This window comes from Trachemys scripta, chromosome 7, assembly GCF_013100865.1.
Source record: "Trachemys scripta elegans isolate TJP31775 chromosome 7, CAS_Tse_1.0, whole genome shotgun sequence".
Taxonomy (NCBI): Eukaryota; Metazoa; Chordata; order Testudines; family Emydidae; genus Trachemys; species Trachemys scripta.
Window position 1 is genome coordinate 94505634 of NC_048304.1, and position 18798 is coordinate 94524431.

Genomic DNA, 18798 nt, shown 5'->3' on the forward strand with positions numbered 1-18798 from the left:
CATGCATCTGACGAAGTGGGTATTTACCCACGAAAGCTCATGCTCCAATACGTCTGTTAGTCTATAAGGTGCCACAGGACTGTTTGCTGCTTTTCAGCTATGTTTGTCAATCCTCCTAGTGGTGTAAAGAAAGAGAATGTGACTAAGGTTTTAATCCTGCAAGCTGCTCTGTGTGAGTGAACCCTTGCTCCTTTGGGCTCTCTGTGTGTGCACAATGGACCACCCACGCAGAGCAACTTTCAGGATTAGTTTGTGTGATTTAAATAAGACACTCATATCATGAAACTCATGTTTGCCAGTCAGAGTCTTCCTATTGTAAATGTTACAAATTCAGTACATAAATGTATACGCTCCCATATTTTAAATATTGGAATTAAAATACAAGGCCACATGACTCCCTGTGGATATATAAACTAATACCTATACTTCCTGAAATATATTCATTTTAAGTCACTCCATAAAATAGCACTTCTTAAAATACACTGGCTATATCTGCAACTGGTATAATTCCACTGAAGTCAATGGAGTCGTGACAGAGATTAATTTGGCTCAATGTTTCTAGAATTGACACTGTTGTTGATCTGTCAGCACTAGTGAAGTATTAGTAATGTCATTCTTAGAATTCAACTTTTTCCATAAAGGCTAAATCAAAATAGCCTCACTCAGTTGTGTGCAAGGTGAATCTTGGCCAGGTCTTTGGAAGTGGCGCTACTTGTACTAAGATTGTTCCTTTTGCAGTCCATGAAACGGGGAAAAACTAATATGTTAAAGTAATTATTTCAGTATCATTCTTTGGAGAAACTTTCCACATAACAAAATATCAATACTTCGGCATTTTTCAGGAATCAGTTTGATGCCAGGAATATTCCATGGAAAGCATTACAGGAAAGCACGTTTTAAAATGTTAGACATTCCTGATGATGGGCATATTATTGCAAGGTATCAAACAACACCTGAGAAATCAGGAAATAAATTTTGCATGTCTGAGCCTGAAAACAAGAATATAAAAGCATTGATATTTAAGTTTATACATAAGGGATTAAATGCACTGGGTCAACTTCTGCCCTCAGTTACATTTATAGATTCTAAGGCTAGAAGGGACCATTGTTATCATGTAGTTTGACTTTCTGTATAACACAGGCCATAGAAATTCCCCAAAATAATTCCTGGGGAATATATTTTAGAAAATCATCCAATCTTAATTTAAGAATGGTCAGTGATAGAGAATCCACTATGACTTTTGTAAATTGTTCCAATGGCTACTCTTCCCAATAAAAATGTATGTCTTATTTCCAGTCTGAATTTGTCTAGTTTCAGCTTCCGCATTGGATCATGTTATACCTTTCTCTGCTAGACCTGAAATGTCCATTATTAAATATTTGTCCCCCATGTAGATACTTATAGACTGAAATCAAGTCACCCCTTAATCTTCTCTTTTTTAAGCTAAATAGATTGAGCTCCTTAAGTCTATCACTACAAGACATGTTTTCTAATCCTTTAATCATTCTTGTGGCTCTTCCCTGAACCCTCTCCAATTTAACAACATCTTTCTTGAATTGTGTGCATCAGAACTGTGCACAGTATTCCAGCAGCGGTCGTACCTGTGCCAAATACAGAGGTAAAATAGCCTCTCCACTCCTACTCAAGATTCCCCAGCTTATGCATCCCAGGATCACATTAGCTTTTTTGGCCACAGCATTGTACGGGGAGCTCATGTACAGCTGATTATCCATTCATAAAACCCAAAGTCAATAGGGTTTCATGGGATTAATACCAATGAAAATTAAGTATTTACATCTAAGGTAGGAATATATAAGGCCAGAGCCCAGAAATTGTTAGGGCAGTTTTGTACAGCTTTTCCAATGCAAAACTGCCCTAAAACTTGCAGATATGGTTCCTGGAGGATCTCTTCAGTTTGGTGGGATCCTTAGATGGAATAAGACCACTGTAATGGGTATAGCTGGGGGAAAAGGGGTGTGATTGGTGCACCTTTATGCTCCAGTGATCTCCAGTTGCCAGAATGGCTCCTTTGCTGTGGGAATGGCCCAAGAGGAACTGGCCTGGTATAGTTTGGCCTAACATTCGGGGACCACTAATGTGACTTAAAGCGATTTTTGTATTCCTTTCCTGAGTTGTTCCAATGCTCTTCAACAATAGGATCTGGACATTAGTGTCAAACAGATTTGACACATGATATATTTACACAAAAGATTACATTATCTCTGATCTTTTAATAGATTTTGAGGTCAAATTCAGAGCTGGTGTAATTTAAGAACAGATTGGTAACTCGGGTGGAATTGCACCTGCTTACACACGCTTTGAGTTTGTCCTGTTATATTTAAAACTCCTCGATTCTAGACAATATCTTTTCCTGACCTCTAGTGCAGGATATCAGAAAAATGTCTTCAGTTAACCATATTCAGAGGACTGGAGAAACTTGCTGAAGATTAAATAATTGCAAACACTAAAAAGACTTGACAGTGATAAAATTACAAAGGAATCCATGCAAATAATGTGTTGAACTTCAGCTATAGAAAAGATGTTAACTGAAAAAGTTGTGCTCCTAGCTTTCTTTTACTGTACAGAACAAAGTTGTCACATCTGACACAACCTGTTTTGTGCTGCTCCAGCAGGAGGAGCAGATAAGCCTTGACAACAAGACTTATTCTTTTGATTACTCCATACATTATTCAAAAATCAAGAATTCCCAACTGTACACAATATAAAGCCCCATCCTGAAATTAGATCCATACTTATGTCAGTGTGAGTCCCATTTAAGCAAGTGGAGCTCCACATGAATGCAAGGGTCTGTCTGCATAGGACCAGTTATGGGGTTGCAGTGTAATGCTGTATCTTTATCATGTGGTTGTGATTACATGTATAAACCACTTGTGCTTTATTGTTGTGGCTTATAATATTAAAAGAAACACCTAAGAAAAACACTGCCATGTACAACACACCTTGTTGTTTATTATATATGTGTATAATATATACACAAATAAAAATTATCACCTGTAAATAATCATATTTGGAATGTGAAAGACAGAAAATGTAAACATTTTATTTGGCAGTTGTTGTCAAACAGGTGAATAAATAAATGGAAAAGTACATCTTAATACTTTTAGCAACAGATGCAGTTGCACGCATATTTACATATTGTGGATGCAAAGAACAGTTAACAATTTAATTTCTTTTTGTTAAAAAATGCAACTTCCAACACCACTAGACTTGACAATTAAAGATGAAGATACTAGTAATACTTGGTTCTAGCAATCTCAACTTTTAAAGGCATTCATCTGGAAGTAGGATAAGAGTCATCATGCATTTAGTTCATTTTGTCCACTTATGGTAGAAAGTCTGATGTAATCTCAGAATTATGAGTGTCATGCACTTAAGTCAACTATGACATGTTTATAAATTAATGTAGTTCCCTTAAAACTTGAAGCAAAGAGAAAATCGCGTTTATCAATGGAAACATGTGTGAAAGATCTTGGTGCCTGTATGTTTAATTCTTGAAACTTCACAAATTTTGCTTTTTCAGTATCCCAATAATAGACTTGAGTAAAAGAATAATCACTTCCAAGAATGGCATATTGATAATTGTTTATCTGAAGAGGCTGGAATACCATTGACCCTCGGGATGGCATTCTTTGTAAATCCAGAAATGCTGAACCTCCCCATTTCATTACTTTGGAATCACCAATAAATCTTGTTAAACAAATGTACACATCCTCTTTCACTCTGAAGTGTTTCACTGCATACACATCCTCCATATCTTGGATCTCGAGACGCTTAACAAATTCAGTTGTTCCTTTGTTCCATTGGTATATTACAGGTCTTTGGGAACTACTAGACAGAATTAAATGAGGTTTGCCGGCTATTTCAAGATACTCCACATCAGTATCTCTGTACCACGCGTGCAGAGACTGATGGGAGTAAAATCCATTTCCATTCCATTTGTAAACCGTGGTAAAGCCAGCTTTTGAACTGTCTGCAACAACAAAATACCAGTCTTCTGCAATCCTGAAAGTTTCGATGTCATTGGGTTTTCGGATTTTAAGAATTTCAATATCTTGAATTTTTATAAACTTATTAGCAAAAATATCTCTTTTATAAATATGGGAGCCTCCAAAGAGCTGGGCAACAATGACATACAGCTGAGTCTCAATAATTATGGGCTTACACACAACAGTTGAAGTACCTACAAAAATAAAGATAAAGGACAATGTTAGCACTGCCTTTTAGATCAGGTAATGTAATGTTATTTGGCTTGTGTTATTCGTACCTGTAATGTTGTCATAATTCCTGAAAGACCCTTCTACATGGTCCCATTCAAGAAAGATGCATTTTCCAGTAAAAGGTTGGGCAATAACCACATGCTCATCGTTCATGTAGGAGAAAGTATCTACTGACAGAGACTGATATGGCAGGGATTCATAAACAGCAAATTCTGCAAAAGCGCACATAACATTTGATAATTAAAGGTAGCATTTCTTTCCACATGTATTTTTTCACCATATTAAAATAATGTCATGTTAATTGATACTGATTTATTTTTAAAGAATACATTTAATAAGTAGTCTAGTTTTCCTGCTAATAAGACAGAATTTTAAAGTCTGCTTATTTTTTCTGAACTGAAAAAGAAGGTTACCTGTTACAGTTATAGTCCCGATTCTGCAATTATTACACAGGCAAATCTCCCATTAAAGTCTGACTAAAAACTGTAGTAATAGATGCACAAAATGGTTCCTTTATCAGGCCTGAATCTGCAAGGAATTCCTGTTGACTCAGTGAGAGGTCCATAGGCAGACCGCTTGCAGAATTGGACCCTTAATTAGAAAATATAGCCTTGATTTTAAAGTAATCAGGTGAAATAATTTGGAACACATTACCTGTAATAATACAATCAAATTCCTTTGGAGAGAGGCTATTGATTTTACGCTTCTTATATTCTGGTGGACTTTCGCAAAAAATGTCTTCAACTGTTGCATTGGTGCTACCCAGCCATTCCACTAACCATTTCAGTTTGCAGTCACAATTAAATGTGTTCCCTCTAAGATCCCTGTATAAACATAAACCACACACTGAAAATGATGAATTAGCTGTTGTTTTCCACAACATCACAGGACTAAAATAACAAGGACTTTTATAAAATGACTATTTCCTTGCTTTCTCTTCTGAGAATGCTGGACTTTCCTGAATTAATTTGTCCTGAACCAATTAAAAAAACCCAACCAACCAAAAACAACACAACAGTTTGTTAAAACTACTTGCAAAAACTTAAATAGTTTCAATTATACTAAGGAAATCAAGACAAACTTAGGTTGGGAATCAGTGGAAATATCTGCTCTTCCGTATTGGTGCTACCCAGCCATACTGATAACCATAAATTTACAGGTACTTAAATTCCTGTCCAATTTTTTGGCCCAAATCTTGGGCTTTTTTGTTTCTCATTGTTTAGCATTTCTGAACAAGAACATTATAGATGACATGGTGACAATTACTGTGACATGATAGATTAATTTAGTGGTCAGTGGACAGTTCCTCAGCTTTACCCCTTTTTCTTCGCTTCTTCCTCATTTAAACACGCTCATTTAGGTCATAAGGGATATAACCTGAACTCCTTTTTGCATTAAACTATGGCCTTTGGAAGATACTGAGTGCCTCTTACAAGATGCTGAGACCCTCAACTCACATTATGTAGGAGGTGTCAAATGCCTTGCAGGACTGGATGCCCTGTGAAGAGCACTGGGTATATGGGGAACTATAGTGGCTGACTGGCGGTGTTCGAAGGCATTCTACATACACTTGGCAGACTCCAGAAGAAGGCCTCCAGAAGAAGGGAGGACTGGAGAATGTGGATGAAGAAATATATTGAGGTATTGCAGAACTGCTGCTAACAGAAGCAGTGCAAAACCCCATGGTGTCTGTTGTCAGATTCTAGAAGGCATGCAGGGGTGAGGGAAGCAGCATGATCACTTGGCTATCTATGCCCTACATAGCCGTGGAGTGCCATTGGGCCAACTCCAGGACTTACTAGTGCAGGGAACATTAGGTATCTATTGAGTCTAACTTCTGTGTGAGTGTACTTGGGGAGCCACAATTTTGCACATTGTCTCTAATGGGACTCTTCCAGTGGAATGACTGCAAGATCTGGTCCAAACATATATTTCAAAAATATATCTTGTACTTTTATAAATGTTTAAGATACTTTGGTTTACAAATTTAAAATTTAAAACTAGTTTACATTTTGTTTTGGTTGCAATTTGAGTTAGCCAGGTGTAAAGTACTTGTACTGAGATTTTTAAATGATCATTGCATTTAAACATAGCCTCCTGTTAGATTATATTGGAAACCTGAAATGTTCTCATTCTCATCAAGTATTCTCCCTGCTTTCATATCATGTCCTCTTTGCATTACGAAGGATGTGTCTTTTTCTTATTTCAATGGCCATATATAAGTATCATATTATTGGGATTATGACCATACAAAATTCTTATTTTATTTTATCTATATATAAAATATTATCTGGGAAATATTATACAATATACAATTATACAATTACTGACAGTAATAAACATAAATCAAATCCACCCTTGCATCTACCACCTCCACCCACCAATGTGATAGGATCCTCCCACTGTCTATTGGCCTGAATGTCCACTGGGTCATGGGAGTGTCCTGTTACTAGATCTATCTTGTATATTTTACATCATTAAAGAAGTTCTCATAGACTCATAGACTCATAGACTTTAAGGCCAGAAGGGACCATTATGATCATCTGGTCTGACCCCCTGCATGCTGCAGGCCACAAAACCGTCCCTACCCCTTCCCTTGACTCTGCTGTTGAAGTCCCCAATCCTGTGTTTTAGTGACTTCAATTGGCAGAGACCCTCCTGCTAGTGATCCCTGCCCCATGCTGCGGAGGAAGGCGAAAAACCTCCAGAGGCTCAGCCAATCTACCCTGGAGGAAAATTCCTTCCCGACCCCAAATATGGCGATCAGTAAGACCCCGAGCATGTAGGCAAGAGTCTCTAGCCTGACCCCTGTTAGCCATTATACTATTTACCTACCATTGCTTGGTATTCCTTGGCTATTATGTTTTACCATTAAACCATTCCCTCCATAAACTTATCTAACTTAATCTTAAAACCAGACAGGTCCGTCGCCCACACCGTTTCCCTCGGAAGGCCGTTCCAATATTTCACCCCTCTGACGGTCAGAAACCTTCGTCTAATTTCAAGCCTGAACTTCCCCACGGCCAGTTTATATCCATTCGTTCTCGTGTCCACATTAGTACTAAGCTGGAATAATTCCTCTCCCTCCCTTGTATTTATCCCTCTGATATATTTAAAGATAGCAAGTTAAAAGAGAGGTGAAAATTAATATACCCAAAATTCCAAATCAAGTACTTTACAATATCTTGCAGTCATCACCAATAGGCAATGGCCTGTTTTTTCTAACCATAGTGTCTGAAAATAAGAAATTGCTGATTTCTTACACATTTGTTAAAGAATCCAGCCCTTTGAATATGTCTTTTGGAAGTGTTTGGAGATTATTGTTTGCAAGGCTCCTGTAAAAGAAGATATATCAACTCATCAGATAATACATTTCTACAAATGCAATATTGTTTTTTATGGTAAAAACAATAATGTACTTCAGTCCTTAGTTATACAAAATTACTTTAAAGAATATCTCATTTACCTTGTGACTTTTTCTTCTGCTAAGATATATTCACACTTCCTATTGCTCTCTTGCTTTTCAACATTCTTTAGCATTTACGGTACTTCACTCAGGGTGGTAGAAAATGTGATCATCTCTGGTATTTTGCCAACACCATTATTTTAAAATGATTAGCCATGACTGGACACACAAATGTCTTCCCTTCTGGATAGCCAGTGTGTTGTTATAATATTGCAATGTCCTGCCTCCATGTCCACTATCTAGAAACTACAATCTATTTTAAACACTGAATCCATGATACTGTAAATAGCTCTCATTGGCTCATGGTTTCTGAAAATATCCAGTAACTAACATTTTTGGGAGTCAATAAGTTTATAAAACAGAAATTGGAGGTCAATATTGAGTTAAGCCTAAAAGTTTTCTTGCTTGGGTTAGTAAGGGATAAAAAATTATCTTACCAGCAAATAATAACAATACTATGGCTCTGATTGTCAAGAAAACTATCTTAAACTAAGAGAGTACCCAACAGTTTCAACTGGTAAAATTGGATAGAAGATGTGAACATACCTTTAAAATAGTTAATTCATTGTTTCCATCAGGTACACCCGTGTAAGCCCATGGATGATGCAAGGTTTTCACAAGTGTCACTGAGGGCATAACTAGAAGAGAATGTGGTGGTGTCTTTGTGAGTCATTGCTTAATTTGGTCAGCAAAACCTTTGTCACTGGTGAGGATGCATGAAAAGGAAAGAAGCTAGCATGATTTTCAGATTCCAGTTGGAATTTGTGGCACTGGGCATTAGAAATAAAAACTATTTTTACTTGTAAACTGTACACATCTGGCAAGGAGGCATTTAGATACAATAGCTCTGATGGAGCAAAGCACATAACCACATGTTTAAGGTTAAAGCTTAAAGGTTAATGTTTTTGTGTGTGAGTAATATGCCCTCTGTGGAACCATTTACATTTAGACCATAACTGGTTTATTGCAACTAATTTATAAACTCAAATTTGCCAGACATTTATGCATTTGCTTAACTTTATGCATTTGAGTAATTTGATATTAGTCAATGGAACTACTCACATGTGTAAAGTTAAGCACATATATGAACATGCAGGATCACAGCCTTATGTAATCTTTGATCACTGGATTATACCAAGCAGAGCACCATAATGGATACAGAGCTACCAAAAGTTCATCATTTTAATGGGAATCAGATTAACAGAAAAAAAATCTAGATTTATACATTGCGCAGATTCTTGGATGAAAGGTTGGCACTTTATATCTTCCATTATTAGAAAACATGCCATAAGATTTTATTATGTAACCTCTAGATGGTGCTCTTAGTAGTACCTGTGCAGAAAACACTTAGTTGGAAAGGATGGATGCTAATGAGGAAGTAAATGTTCAGTCGTGTGTAATTATGTTTGAAGGCCCATATTTTAAACCTCAGAATGACATTTTGCTTTTCTGAAAAACTTCAAAAATGCCATCAAAATTACATCTTGTTCATGGAACTAATTTTCTACACTAAAATATTCTGCAATTTAGGGTTATGGCATTAAATGAGTCAGAAATGCAATTATACCACTCCTATGCTTTTAAAAAATATTCCACTCTGCAAAATGAATTGTCTTGAATAGGTATACTAGATGCGACTACGCTACAGTGAGGACACATTCCAATTATTAGTTATTTGCATAAATGAAAAATACAGATATTTGGGTAATTTTACTGTATTGCAAAAATTCACTTGTGAAAAGGAAATGGGCGGAGTATACAGAACAAAGGTCATATTCTGCCATCACTTCATAGAACTCATCAGTATGCATAATTACCATGAATCTCTTTGATGTATTTTGCATGACAATAGTATTCTGCTCTTCCTCAAGTGGAGTGTGCCTCAGAGAATCTACTTGTTATGCTCAGTATGTGTATATAGACACATTCTAGGAAAGAACAAGGATTGTACAAACAAGGATTAAAGTGGTCACATTCAGTAGTTTATGGGCCTGCTCCTGTAGTTATTTTGCCTGCAAAACTCTGTTGTGACAATTGGGCCTATAACTTTTTGCCTATTTGGGAATTATCCATGAAAAGTAGGTCAAGTTATTTTCAATAAAGAGTGTTATAAACTGGTGCAAGAAAATCAGACAGAAAGACTGAATGAGTCCAAACAAGAAAATGCAGGTCTGGAAATTAATGAACCAAAATTGGTGTGTCAAATATTAGCCCCAATTGGTGGACAAAATAATGAGGGGATAAACTATGTCACCCACATTCCACCCCCTTTTGGGGAGAGGAGTGTCTTTAAAATACTTAGAAAAATCTCATGTTGACTTGACTCAACGTGTCTCATCTCATCTTCCCTGACCCCAAGACAGAAGGAGCAGACCTGACCGAAGGATTTTCTTTCTGAGAGGAAGGTCATCAGGTGTTGCTCTTGTTTAAGCTCTCTCTCACCTATTCGTTGGATCCTGAAATCAACTATAGTGCACGCATCAGCACAGTGAGATGATGGTTTATCCAGCCCTGCCCTGTCTATGGAAAAAAGCGCTAACCCAGATGATGTCCTTGACCAGAATGTGAGCCTGGGACCACAGCAACAGTTGCTGTGGACGACACACAAGTCTAAGGCATCCATTCATAACAGAACACTGGTTCCAAGGACATCAACAAAAGCTGTATTTCCCCCACCCTTTCTATTCTGCCTCTTCTCCACAGAAGTAAATACCTTTCACACATCAGGACTGAGAGTAAAATTAACCCTTTCCTTTTCATCACAGAAAGGTTGCTGGTATAAGAGACTGATATTTTACCTCCAAAAGAAGAAAAACTTTAATAGCTTTTGATTGTTTTGCATAATTACTCAATTTCATTTTAGTATAAATGTTTCTTGTTCTTTCTTGTGTTTTAATCAATACATTTCCCACTTTAGAATGAGTGCCTTTGGGTGTTTGCCAGAGAAACTAAGTAAACCAGGGTCTCTGTAGAAACCCCTTCCTACTCCCCAAACCCTTGTAACACTGTTTCAGTGTTGGGCAGTGAAAGAGTTTATAACATCTTTTAACTCTTTTGGCCCTTGAGATCAATACAACATTTATTGGTGCTGTGACTCAAATCTCAAAGGGTTACACAAATGTGGCAATTGGATTGCTTGGCAAGCAACTGAATGTTTTCATAATTGGGTTTGGGAAGTAAAAGGTCATTAAAAAGATTAGGAGCACAAAGCATGAGAAACTGCATCTGTTTCACTCTCATTAATGTTTCAGGATTTTATTTTGATTTTGTTTCAAACACTTTATCCAAGTGACTTGTTTTAATTGTGTTTCAACTTTTATTTTTTTCCTTTTCCTCTCATGATCCTTGATTTTTAATTTTGCATTTTGATTTTCACTATGGTTGTATCCTGTTTTTTTTTTTTTTTTTGAGGTCAGTAAATGCTTGTAAGTTAAAATGTTTTCCAAAAAGACTCCTCAAAAGAACAAAGTTAGTAATAAAACTTATTTTATTGCTGCAGAAGCCCAGGGAAATATGAATCCTTTCTCTCAGGTGAAACCCCTTTAGATGTTTCTAGTAGTTTTAGTTCTGCAGAGGCTGTTCTACATGAATTAACTATCATAAGGGAAGACGGGCTAATCCACCCACAATTCCCTTTGTGGGTCCTTAAAGAATGAGACTTCTTGGAGAAAAATTGGCTTCTGGAGCAGGCTTCACCATCATGGCTGGCACCCCTACCATCTCCTGGGTCCCCAGACCTTCTTCAACCTAATCCTGAGAGATACCCTGATCAGAGGGAGCCAAAAAAAAGTACCCTGATGACATTGCCACTTCTACCAGCTTCAGCTGAATCCCAAACACCCTGCGATGAAATAGGATCGGATTTTAACAATAGAAACAACAACAGCTCTCACCCATCTCAGTTAAGAGACTATCAGACAAGGGGGGTTTTCCTTCTAAAAACTCTCTCCAGTAAAGGGAACAAAAAATGTCAAAATGGAAACCGTATTTAATATTTACATTTCAAATGCTTTACCTGGTTTTCCTTCTTTTCTTTATCTTTAATACAAGGTTTAAAGGATTTTTAATGATGTGCTTGCCATGGCTTTAAGCAGGCTGAGGTCTCTGTATACCAAACCCTGAATCTTGTTTAACACTGTTTCATGTTTGACAATGACTGGGTTATGTTAACACCTTTAGCCCATATATTCCATCTAGATTAATACAACTCACGTATTGAAGATTAGCTCTGCATATGAAGAAACTGCATGATATATAAACCCATTTCTCAAGATTATGTGTGCAACCACATGCAGACAACAATAGCTGCTCAGAATACTGTCTCATCTCCTACATACGCTTTCCATTAGAAAACTACTGAGGGGTCCCTACAAGCCAGCACAACAGTTAAGATATGATGTTATTTTTAAATTGTATGCTTTGCAGAATAGGGACAGTGTCTTCCTCTGTGCTGGAAAAACACCTTGCACACTGATAGCAGCAGCCACATAATAAATAAATTAATAAAATAAATAATTTAATAATTTAATAAATAAAATAATTTGTGCATGTAAAGCTATTCATGTTCCTAAATGTTTTCAGTTTACAGGCCCTTCAGGTTATCAACAACCTTATCCCATCCTCTGTCTTTTTTTAACTATGCCATAATTATACCTGTAGACATATTTTTATGTATATACCACACATCTTCTGTTTCTTTCTCTCTATTGTTCCAGTCCTAAAAATGTTTATGCATGCGAATAACTTTGCACAATAGTCACAGTGAACTCAGTTTACACCAGATAAGGACCTGGTCTGTAGTATCCTATGATGCATTTGTTATATGATGCAGAATTGGGTGAAATGTAATTAATTACATTTGTGCATTCACCATATGTAGGTGAAATTGTGCTTTCCCCAGCATCTGACCATATATGAAACAAAAAGCCAAATGACCCTGTACACCTCTTAGAGGCTATTATATTGAGGACAAAAGGTCAGAATACACTCCCCCTCATATGACAAATACACCAAGATATATGCCTGTGAATGCAAATGATCAGAGTAGGGTATTCAGACATATGTTAGGCACACCCCACACATTTTAGACAATTAATGTTATTTAGACTTTATAGACAGCAAAATCTCCATAACACAGCCTCATTTTCTTACAATATTTTGGTATATTTTTCTATATAGTAAAGGTAGCTGCTATATTTTTAAAGGAAGTTCATTCAATTTTTTATAAACAATTAATTTGATACGAATACATATAGTTTGTAAAAACTGGCTGAAAATGCCACACACCTTTTGACTAAACATGACAGTAGCTTAGCTTTGATAAATCAGACCCTGTAAATACTGTACATAAATTTGCAGTTAAATGTTACAGGTGTTAGAATACTGTCCTGGGCTCACATGCTTTCAGTTTCTACTTCTGTATTTTTATTTCTTGATTTAACTTGAAATTGGAGCTTTTCTTAGTTTAGCTGATTGTCTTTCTAAAACTATTCTTGAACAGCAAGATCATAATCCTGTTCTTGCTCCTCTGATTAGTGTGTGGGAGAGAAGGGGAAGCAGCCAAATGGACAGTTTTTGCATTATTCTCCCTGCACAGGGTGGGATAGACATGGACTGGCTGAGGAGTTTTTGGTTTTTTTTGCCATTTCTGGTCTACATAATATGAATATTGACATTGTTTAAGCAACAAACGTCAATGATTATATAATATCAAATGCTAAATTAAACCACACAGTGGTTCAGTTACTAAATTAAATACATACTACTAAGTAATACATGAAAACATTTTACTTACAGGTGAATTAAAGATTTCAGTCCTCGAAAAGTATTTCTTGAAATTGACTTAATGCTGTTGTTCTCGATGAACCTGTAATGGGTCACAAATTCATTTTGGTTAAAGCAGTGCCTGTAAGTTGGAAATCCCACCTAGTCCATATTTCTAGAAACATTTTGTCCACTCACAAATATTCTAGATGAGGAAGGCCCATGAAAGCATCATCGCTAATAACATCAAAAGAGTTTGATGTAAATAACCTGCATAAGGAAATACAAAATAAACGGTTAGATTTTTATACTTTTTAGAGCATGATCTAGAAGTCCCCATGCAGACCAAACTCTCAGTGACCACATTGAAGGTTTTGTCCGTGTAAGAGTTGCAAGATAATATGGCTAAAGTGCACTGCCCATATATGGCATAGTATGGTGCAATCGTTCTCAACCTGTGTCCCACGGGTTGCTAGCAGCATAATCAACACACAGCTGTGGCCCATGTGATATCCTTAGGGCCATACAGATAATATATGTACTGTGTGGATGTGGCCCACATAACACATAGAGAGCTGCATATGCAGCCCACAATGGTAAATAGGTTGAGAAACACTGACCCCAGGGAGCAGAAAACTGCTTTGCTTTCTAGACTAAGGACTAGATCCTCAGCTGAGGTGAATTGATGTAACTCCATTGAGTACAGTAGGACTTAAGCACGTGCTTATCAGGCCAATCAGTTACCTATGCAAGCTCCATGAAACTAATGGGACTGCACAAGTATTACTAAAGACATACCCAGAAGACAATGAGGTGCACAGGTATCTTAAAGGGCCTGAATTGCCCTGCAGAACCTTTATTTCTGATGGTGATGTGGGAGAAGACCTTAGCTTGACATTCAGATTCCAGGATGAGTTTGCAGAGCTGGCAGTTAGGAAAAATCTTTAACTTGTGAAATGAGCATATTTGAGATATAATAAGCATGGATCCCTTAAAGCCATTTTAACTTAGTGTTCAGAGTAGAACCATATTTTAAAATGGATTTTGCCTACTGGAGGTGGTTCATAGTGCAGGTTTCATTATATATACATTATATTATATATGTATATATTTTTCTTTTTGTCTATCATATACTGCCATTACATTTAATTTTTCCTATAAAAATCTTTTAATCTTTCATAAAATTGATTAGTGTTCTGTCCTATTTATAATTAATAGACAAGTTTGCATTTGGCGATTTTAAATCAGTTTTGGATTGCCACACCCCTAATATGCCAGGGGATTGTCAACGAAGATGAACATTTCCTCAATGGAATTACAATCAGCTGGACTTGAAGGGAACATGGACTTATAGTGTAATATCCAAAGGCACTCAAAGATTCAACATTACAAAGCATGAATTAATATATTTAACTTAATGAGTTAATTTCTTCTTTGGAATCCTGCATTAAAAAAAAATTTCAAGTTAAATTATTTTCTAGCTCTGCTACTATAGGTTATACTTTCTCCAGTTAAAGAGTTTGACATAGATTTATAGGAATGGTTTTAACAGGAAAGATTTCCTCACATGTATGTTTCAAAAGCTTGAGATCAAATCTTGCCATCAGACCCATGTGGTAGATCTGCATCATAGCTTGCCTGCAATTCATATTTATTTATTTACTATTAACATAATTGTCTCAGGGTACTTTTTATTTGATCACTATCTACCCTCTTTGTAGTATATAGGAATAGGATAGTATCCCTTTAAATAGTTTATGAGCCCTCTAGTCTATTGGCATTGCCTATGTTCTATGTTTTAGAAGCTGGTCAAATCCAACCAGAGCAGCAGGGTGTATATGAAGTTAAGTTTTCTTTCATCCCTCTTCTCCCAACTGTGGAATGGGTTGAGTTTTTTTGTTCTAAATCACAAATTGGTTTCTTAAGTGAGCAATCTGGGGATAGTTTGTATTGTTTTAGCGTACTACTTGTCAAAACCCACAATGGAACAAAAACTGCTTTTGTAAGTTTGGAGATTATGTTGCAGCATTTTGTTAGCAACAACATGTGTTACATGTGTTAGTGAAGTGAATGGTATATCATGCAAATACAGCCTGAGGTATATATTTATTTATTTATTACCATAGGACCTAGTCATAGACCTGGACCCCTTTGTTCTAGGTGCAGTACAAACACAGTGCAAAAAGACGGCCCCTGTTCCAAGAAGCTCTCAGTCTACCCCACTTAACCTATTCTATGGCCCATGCTAGATGTAGGATTGCTAAGCGTAGGTGGCATAGCACAGCCAAGAGGGAGGATTATGATGTCCTTTTCACTTTACTGACATACAAGCAACATAATACAAATACAGCTACTTCATTTTCTCTCTGTTGGAAGGCCCAGCTCAGAAGTCATGTGGGCTTTGTCCCTTTTGCAATCTGTGACCACTTTGGAAAATCTTGTAGAGAATAATGCACAATGGAACAGTATTCAGGTTTCCATAGTAACTACATTTACCTATTTACCCTGTATCCAAAATTGTACAGTGTGCCTGCACCTCCTTATCAGCTCCACTTGAGATAGAAAAGCACAGCTTGAGTCATGGCTTCAGCTACCCTAGCACCAACAGTTTAATGTAACAGCCTTAGTGCTCTAATACATCAAAAATTCACTTTGTAGCAAATCTACTGCACATGTGAAATCAGTCATACACAGGTATCCTATTTCATTTTTGAACAGACTGAAAAAAGTCTCTTGTCGGGTTTCTGAAACAAATTTGGATACATCTCAAACTGATAGCAAACCCAGTACAAACAGTTCAGGTTTACGTCTTCTATATCTTTGTACAGCTAGTGATTATATAATCACTCTTCCAGTTTTCTAGAAAGCTATTTCTCTGGAGAATCTGTAAAATTTTACACACAAATGAATCTAAACATCTAACAATATTCCAGTGTTCTGTTCAGTGCACACACTGTCATAGTGTGTGATTTTGTAATGACTGCTTAAGAATTTACAGTTTTCATCACTCTCACTACTTTAGAGAATGCAAAATAACAAATGATGGTCCAAATCCAGTCCCTACCTAGGCAAAACTGCTATTGAAGTGTCTACACTTCTACTGAAATTAATGGTAGTTTTGCCTGAAGTAAGGACTTCAGGATTCATCCCATTGAAATTAAGGGTCTGATCCTGAGACATCCTGAACATCTCATCAATGGGGATTCGGCCCTAAGATTGCAGAAAAGAAACAGACATAGTTGTGGTAATGCTCAGACCCCTTCAGTAATGTCCATTAGAGTACAATACATAAGAGGATAGCATATCTGTCATCACAGAAAGCAATCTTCAGAATTTAATCTATTCCAACTAGCACTGACAGCAAATAATAATAATTAATAATTAATAAACCCCCAAACCACCAAATAAGTACATACAGTTTAACACCCCCACCCCATTAAACATATGCCATCTTTCAAAATTACCTTTACTTCAAAGTCTAACTGTTTGTGTATTTTGATGTGTAATGGATCCACCCTTGCTATTTCTTATAAAATGAGTATTCAGACCCTTACTATATTGTTTATGGATAGATATGTTTCATAACAAATAATCATATGATATAAATATTTCTCACAGAAGCTGCAGAGACGGTGTGAGCAAAAAACTCCCTTCTGGGATTTTAGTAAAAGCAGATCTCACAAAGGATCTGGAAAGAAGGGGGAAAAAATTGTGTTAATGTGATCTCAAATATTCATCATTACAACACTGAGCTGTGAATCACAATATAATTTCTTTACATAGCTACTATTAATTAAAAATAAAAACAAATCTGTTACAGTTTTCACATAATACAGAAAAAGGCAGAAAAAGGTACACGTATAGAAGAAGGAGATGTAACACACATTTTAACATTTTATCTGATGATTGTGAATGCGGAAGGTTTATTCCCTACTGCAAGCATCGTTCAGTCTGCGCTGAAAACACCAAACATAATAGTTCATTTTAAATAATAAATTAAATAACCAAATGCTTACAGCCCTTACAGTGAGATAACATCAGGCGGAACGCTGGTTGGAATAGATCTGGCATTTTCACATAAAGCATTATCTTTGGTACAAGTACACCAGGCAGGACATTTTGGCTTCACTGATTTCTTCCCTTCAGTCAGCAAAAGCATACATAAAAGGCATAGGAAATAAGCAATTCTTCTAAAGGGTCTGCTGGCATTTCCCATTCTTTTGATCCACTCTGGTTCCAGCCAGTTGAAAGAATATCCCAAAACATGAACAGGGCTTCTTTATTCAGTCGCTGGATGTCTTTCTATAAGGCCAAGTCAATATTTTTCTTTCCTTTTCCAACCCTTTTCCCTTTCCCTCTGTATCTGTTATTGAAGATAGAAACCTGCAGCTGATCTCTGTGTTTCTACTCACTCAGGCAACGTACTGCTCAGAGAAGGGACCTGCGAGGTGCTGTAAGATGGGGAAAATCCAACCAGCTGTAGGGAGGGAAAAAAAAAAAAAAAAGACTTGCATCACCACAAAAACACTGAGCACAACACAGCATTAGATTGCAAGTTGATGTAACTGAGAAAATACACTGCTTTCTGTTTTCATAGGGAGGCCCTTCCTTGTTACCAAAAATAGTACAGCATTATGTTTTGCTGGTGGGTGGGTGAGTGGGTGTGGGTGGAATGTGCATGTGTGGGGAGAAACAGTCATCTTTTTCTGGATCCTTACAACCTCATAAACCTTTGGGAATTGTGCTTTACATATTACAAGTGACTGGAGAAGTAAAAAAGCCAGTATCCACTGGAAAATGAAATTGAGTGAAACCATCAAAAGCATTGCTACAAAATCTGTTAGATTAATTTCTATCCTTGGCCTTTATTGCACATGTTTGTATCACTGAAAAACAAAAAGGCACACATGGAAAATATTACTGAGTATGAGAGAATGCCTACAACTGTCATTTCTAAACAAAATATTCTACCATGCAAAGCTTTTGCCACACTGCATTTTTTAAAGAACACTCTTACCTGTCTCACATGTCTGCTAAATAGAGTGCATCACTGAATGTTCAAAATAAACAATATTCAATAAAGTTCAATTTAGAAATTTATTTGGTTGCCCGATTTGATCATTTTTAGAAGAAAAAGTGAAAGCTGACTGTTTAAAGCATCTAGATACATTACAACTACAACAAAGAAAGGATCTTATTTCAGTGGGAGCAGTATTGGGACCTATCATCATTCATTATTATTATTTATTTATTAATTAGTGTTAAAATAATACCTAAAGCCCCCAATTGAAATTACTTCCCTTTTGTGCTAAGAGCTATACAAACATGTAG

General features: G+C 36.6%; 1 protein-coding gene across 2 annotated transcripts; it reads right to left on the minus strand.

The window, feature by feature from the left end:
* Positions 1 to 3041: 3041 nt before the first annotated feature.
* LGI1 (leucine rich glioma inactivated 1) lies at positions 3042 to 18168 on the minus strand. 2 transcript variants are annotated; one of them, XM_034777272.1, is made up of 8 exons: positions 17493 to 18168; positions 17084 to 17155; positions 13666 to 13737; positions 13499 to 13570; positions 7502 to 7573; positions 4893 to 5062; positions 4286 to 4450; positions 3042 to 4201 (listed from the first exon to the last, which is right to left on the minus strand). In XM_034777272.1, exons 1-8 carry the CDS (start codon positions 17681 to 17683, stop codon positions 3384 to 3386), a joined length of 1632 nt encoding a protein of 543 aa, XP_034633163.1. In that variant the 5' UTR covers positions 17684 to 18168; the 3' UTR covers positions 3042 to 3383. The 2 variants fall into 2 exon arrangements, with proteins under 2 accessions (XP_034633163.1, XP_034633164.1); XM_034777273.1 differs by having other exon boundaries at positions 17484 to 17553.
* Positions 18169 to 18798: the final 630 nt, after the last annotated feature.